This window comes from Branchiostoma floridae, chromosome 3, assembly GCF_000003815.2.
Source record: "Branchiostoma floridae strain S238N-H82 chromosome 3, Bfl_VNyyK, whole genome shotgun sequence".
Taxonomy (NCBI): domain Eukaryota; kingdom Metazoa; phylum Chordata; class Leptocardii; order Amphioxiformes; family Branchiostomatidae; genus Branchiostoma; species Branchiostoma floridae.
This window is the reverse complement of record NC_049981.1, coordinates 7942381-7947808: the sequence shown is the minus strand read 5'-3', so window position 1 is coordinate 7947808 and position 5428 is coordinate 7942381. Positions and strand designations below refer to the sequence as shown.

The following is a 5428-nucleotide window of genomic DNA, read 5'->3' as shown; positions in this document are numbered from 1 at the left end:
TATGTGTAACACACCAGCTTCTGTATCTGTGTAGCTGGTATTACCTCCCTTATGTGTAACACACCAGCTTCTGCATCTGTATCTGTGTAGCTGGTATTACCTCCCTTATGTGTAACACACCAGCTTCTGTATCTGTGTAGCTAGTATTACCACCCTTATGTGTAATACACCAGCTTCTGTATCTGTGTAGCTGGTATTACCTCCCTTATGTGTAATACACCAGCTTCTGTATCTGTGTAGCTGGTATTACCACCATTATGTGTAACACACCAGCTTCTGTATCTGTATCTGTGTAGCTGGTATTACCACCCTTATGTGTAACACACCAGCTTCTGTATCTGTGTAGCTGGTATTACCTCCCTTATGTGTAACACACCAGCTTCTGTATCTGTGTAGCTGGTATTACCACCCTTATGTGTAACACACCAGCTTCTGTATCTGTGTAGCTAGTATTACCACCCTTATGTGTAATACACCAGCTTCTGTATCTGTGTAGCTGGTATTACCTCCCTTATGTGTAATACACCAGCTTCTGTATCTGTGTAGCTGGTATTACCACCCTTATGTGTAACACACCAGCTTCTGTATCTGTGTAGCTGGTATTACCTCCCTTACACTACCACTGGCCGTTACGGTGAAAACGTCCTATAATGGGTGAATGGTAGTGAAAGTACGGTTAAAATCGGTACTATGATTGTTCTGAGTCAAAGTCACCCCTTTTATGTTTACTCTGCAAGGGGTTAATTTTGAGCAATTATCACATATTTTGAGTAGATTATGCAAGGATGGGGTGAAATGCCAAGTGTTTACTTTGCACCAGAACACAATAGAAAATTCACCGTGTTTCACCCCGCTGAAATTAACACCTCCGGTGAAAGGTGTCATGGTACGGGCGCGCGCAACTCCATAGACAAAAAAACATACCATCGGTAGCCCGCCGCTATCTAGCCGGTGCTGGGAGTGTAGAACGCCCGCCCAGTTCATCAGCACAAGCTGGGGAAATTTTACCGCTGTTGGTTGGTATTAGACCCTATCCACACTATTAAAAAAAATCAATCGAAAACCGTGGTGACATCGTGGGGAGTTTTGCTACCAGAGTGTTTCTTTTCCCGAAAAATGACGGTAAAACCAGCATGGCATGCATACAATGTCCTTGGGCATACCATACCATGAGGTACCGGACTGGGCTGGCGGTCATGCAGCTTCTACCCGGCCCGAATCATCCATGCAGGAAAATCTTCCAATAACTCATAGTTTTACTGCATGTGCAACACTAGGAAATATATTCTACGTCTTTTTTAGATCCTCTGAGTAAGTTTTGTTGTTGTTGTTGTCGGGAGCCGTAATTTTCCGTGGCCGTATCTTGAAATTCCCAGCTTAAATTCTCCCATAAATGCGGATATAAATGCATACTTTCTCGAAAGACTATTGTAATTGTGTATTTCTTTACGAGAATATTGCAATGTAATTGGAATATAGCGTTTTTGTGCGTAGAAATGTAGCATTTTTCATACAAAGAAATTTTGTTTGACGCGCGGGTGGGCGCAAGGCATCATGGGGCAGCAAAGAAAGAATTCTGCAGCTCGACCAATCAGAGCGCAGATCATAGTGGGGAACCCCCTACAGCCGTAGGATCAACCAATCAGAGGTGCGTATTCCGGTCACGTGCACGTCTTGCAGACGCTGAGCGGGCGTCATGGCGGCCGGAGTCGATTTAGCGCCGTATTTGACTGGTAAAACGCCCGGACACGATGTTTTATCATGTTTTAAAATGTGTTTTATAAGTTTATTAGACGCGCTTAGATGTCTGAGCTCTCGATACAAAAGAGGGTTAGTCTCCTTGTCAGATACAAGTCCTGTCATGGCGCTCTCGATTTCAGAATGAAAAATTAATTACTTGCAACAAGGAGGTGCTTGCAAGCATGCGGCAAATCAAACTTTGGTTCCGACCCAGAAATATGTGACTCGGTCGCAAGCGTAAAAAAATCCTGGAACTAGGCGGGCAGTCTTCAGTCCCAGTGCCGTTACAGATAGCGCCGAGCTGTAACCGTTAAAATTTGCCCGGCGTGCGGAGGGGGCGTAAAAAATCCCCGGCTTGCGCTGAGGAACTGGGCGGGCAGTCTTCTGTCCCAGTGCTGTAGACTGGACAGCGCCGGGCACGTCGCTAGCGCTCGTGAAACAACGCACACAATAACGTAATTGCTGTTTGTTTTACTAGGGGTGAAACCTTCATTTCACCATGTTTTACTCTTTTGTCACGTAGGTGCAAGATTCGCTTTCACCCCTCCATATTTACATGGGAACAATGCGAATCCGGGTGACACATTTTCACCGTAGTTCACCGTGTTTCACCAACATTCACCCATTATAGGACGTTTTCACCGTAACGGCCAGTGGTAGTGTTATGTGTAACACACCAGCTTCTGCATCTGTATCTGTGTAGCTGGTATTACCACCCTTATGTGTAATATACCAGCTTCTGTATCTGTGTAGCTGGTATTACCACCATTATGTGTAACACACCAGCTTCTGTATCTGTATCTGTGTAGCTGGTATTACCTCCCTTATGTGTAACACACCAGCTTCTGCATCTGTATCTGTGTAGCTGGTATTACCTCCCTTATGTGTAACACACCAGCTTCTGTATCTGTATCTGTGTAGCTGGTATTACCTCCCTTATGTGTAATACACCAGCTTCTGCATCTGTATCTGTGTAGCTGGTATTACCTCCCTTATGTGTAATACACCAGCTTCTGTATCTGTATCTGTGTAGCTGGTATTACCTCCCTTATGTGTAACACACCAGCTTCTGTATCTGTGTAGCTGGTATTACCTCCCTTATGTGTAACACACCAGCTTCTGTATCTGTGTAGCTGGTATTACCTCCCTTATGTGTAACACACCAGCTTCTGTATCTGTGTAGCTGGTATTACCTCCCTTATGTGTAACACACCAGCTTCTGCATCTGTATCTGTGTAGCTGGTATTACCTCCCTTATGTGTAACACACCAGCTTCTGCATCTGTATCTGTGTAGCTGGTATTACCTCCCTTATGTGTAACACACCAGCTTCTGCATCTGTATCTGTGTAGCTGGTATTACCACCCTTATGTGTAACACACCAGCTTCTGTATCTGTGTTGCTGGTATTACCACCCTTATGTGTAATACACCAGCTTCTGTATCTGTGTAGCTGGTATTACCTCCCTTATGTGTAATACACCAGCTTCTGTATCTGTGTAGCTGGTATTACCTCCCTTATGTGTAACACACCAGCTTCTGTATCTGTGTAGCTGGTATTACCTCCCTTATGTGTAACACACCAGCTTCTGTATCTGTGTAGCTGGTATTACCACCCTTATGTGTAACACACCAGCTTCTGCATCTGTATCTGTGTAGCTGGTATTACCTCCCTTATGTGTAACACACTGTATTTTGTTCTGTAGGCTCTAGCAGAAGGACTGAAGGAAAACACCACTCTGGAGAGACTCAACATCGAGTCCAACTTTATTTCTGGCGATGGAATGAAGGTAAAAGTCCTTTTTTGTAAACTGCCTCACTACATGTAGTAGGTGTAACACAGTGTGTGTATGGTCAGTCTGTAAGGTTTGATCCGCTCTAGGATGGATCCTTTTTGATAGATGTCTGAAAAGCTTAAAAGCAGGTTATTTGGTGTGATTTTGGCAATTGTCATGTAGAATTAGTTTATTGCTAAAGGTACATGTAAGAGATTTGCAAAGCATCCAGAAGGGCTGTCAAAATTCAAGAATTTTACCTCAATGTTTAGATAAGTCATGGTAGAGAAATTAAAGATAAATTTCGTTGTCAAAGAACAAAGAGACTCTTTTTACACAACCATTGGTTTATTCTTACCAGCGTATCGGTGACAGTCTGTCACCATCTTCAGGGCAATTCTGTTTACATTGTACTGCAGGACAGGTGTCGCTGCTCACAGTTCAGATGCGGTCACAAAACAAAGTATTTACATATGTACAGACAGCCTTTTGCAAATTATTTACAATGGTTGTGCAAAAAGAGTCTCTTTATTCAGTGACGTACCAAGCTGATGAACTATTCACGGAAATTTTGTTGTCTTTTCCCTACAGAAAATAATGGAGTCAGTGGTCAACCACCCAACACTGACAGAAATTAGAATAGCAAATCAGGTATGTACGTATACCATCTCCTTGATTGATTTAACTCATCTGTAGGTCCGTTTCCGACATGTTTGTGCATCCTTTTAAACGCTGAAAGTATGAAATAATGATACAAATGTGCTAGAATGGTGAAGTAAATGTCAATATCGTACTGATTGTCTCATCCAGAATATTTCCAATTTTAATGCTCTAAAAATCGCTCTGGGCCCCTTTAACTGTTTGTGTTTTAATGTTGTGCAGCGGCACTCTTTGGGTAACGGGTGTGAGATGGCCATCGCGGACATGCTGAGAAAGAACAGGGTCGTGCTGAAGTTTGGCTACAGCTTCGAGTTCCCCGGACCCCGGGACTCCGCTGACCACTCCCTAACTCGCAACAACGATCTGGGTAAGTTTCCCTTTTGCCAAAACAACTAAATCTCTACAACTCTACTTCTGGACATTTTGAGTGACCCAGCCATTATTCCCTTAGAATGACCTGGCAGAATAAGTCAATTTGATTACATCTAAGGCCATGTTGATTTGATTATTTGGATGACATCTGAGCTTGCATCAACTTTCGGCCGTTTCCAAAAAAAAAAAGTTTTTGACCACATAATAAATTGTGCAAAGCAGCTTTAAAATGAGCACATATATGCCATAGATTAAAAGAAAAAAGGATTAGAAAACAGATAACTAATACCATAGAATGCGAAAATAAATCTAAAGTGAAAGATTAAGATAGTAAAGGTCAGAAAAAAAAGGTAGGGGTGGGTACTATTACAGAAAATTCAGGTATAGGTCCCGTTCAGGTCCAGAGGATCAGGTACAGGGCCGGACCTGATTGTCTGTGGAAACTTGAGAATTTGTATGTTCTACCTTTTTGACCATTTTCATACTGAAGGCAACTTTTTTTGCCAAACTTTTTTTTATTCGCCTGCTCGCATCTTTTTTGGAGTTGTCAGAGGATGTCATTCATATAATCAAATGAACATGGCCCAACTGGAACTTTGCTTGAGCCTTTGTTTATTCATGATAAAGCCCTCCTGGCAGCCACTTTTCATTGAAGTTCTGAGGTAAGAGGCAAACAAAATAGGATTCAGATTACATAATTGAGGTCATAATAAATCCACAGGAAAATGTCTTTACACACACATATATATATATATGTATAAGAGGTTTTGTAAAGGTCTTTATTGGATACAAGATCCTTATTGAAACGTATTCTTTCAACGTTCCATGTACAATTCTGTAACTCTTATTACAGGGTCCAGTTCTGTCTAATATGTTTCAAACC

At 42.3% G+C, this 5428-nt stretch overlaps 1 protein-coding gene across 5 annotated transcripts in view; it reads left to right on the top strand.

Moving 5' to 3' along the window:
- Window positions 1-5428, top strand: part of LOC118411196 (tropomodulin-1-like) — a 35837-nt gene that overhangs the window by 25661 nt on the left and 4748 nt on the right. For all 5 annotated transcript variants that reach the window (XM_035813278.1, XM_035813279.1, XM_035813274.1 and 2 more), the window contains exons 8-10: window positions 3445-3528; window positions 4105-4164; window positions 4396-4540. In XM_035813278.1, the coding sequence (XP_035669171.1) occupies window positions 3445-3528; window positions 4105-4164; window positions 4396-4540 (289 nt within the window). The remainder of the gene's footprint in view (window positions 1-3444; window positions 3529-4104; window positions 4165-4395; window positions 4541-5428) is intronic.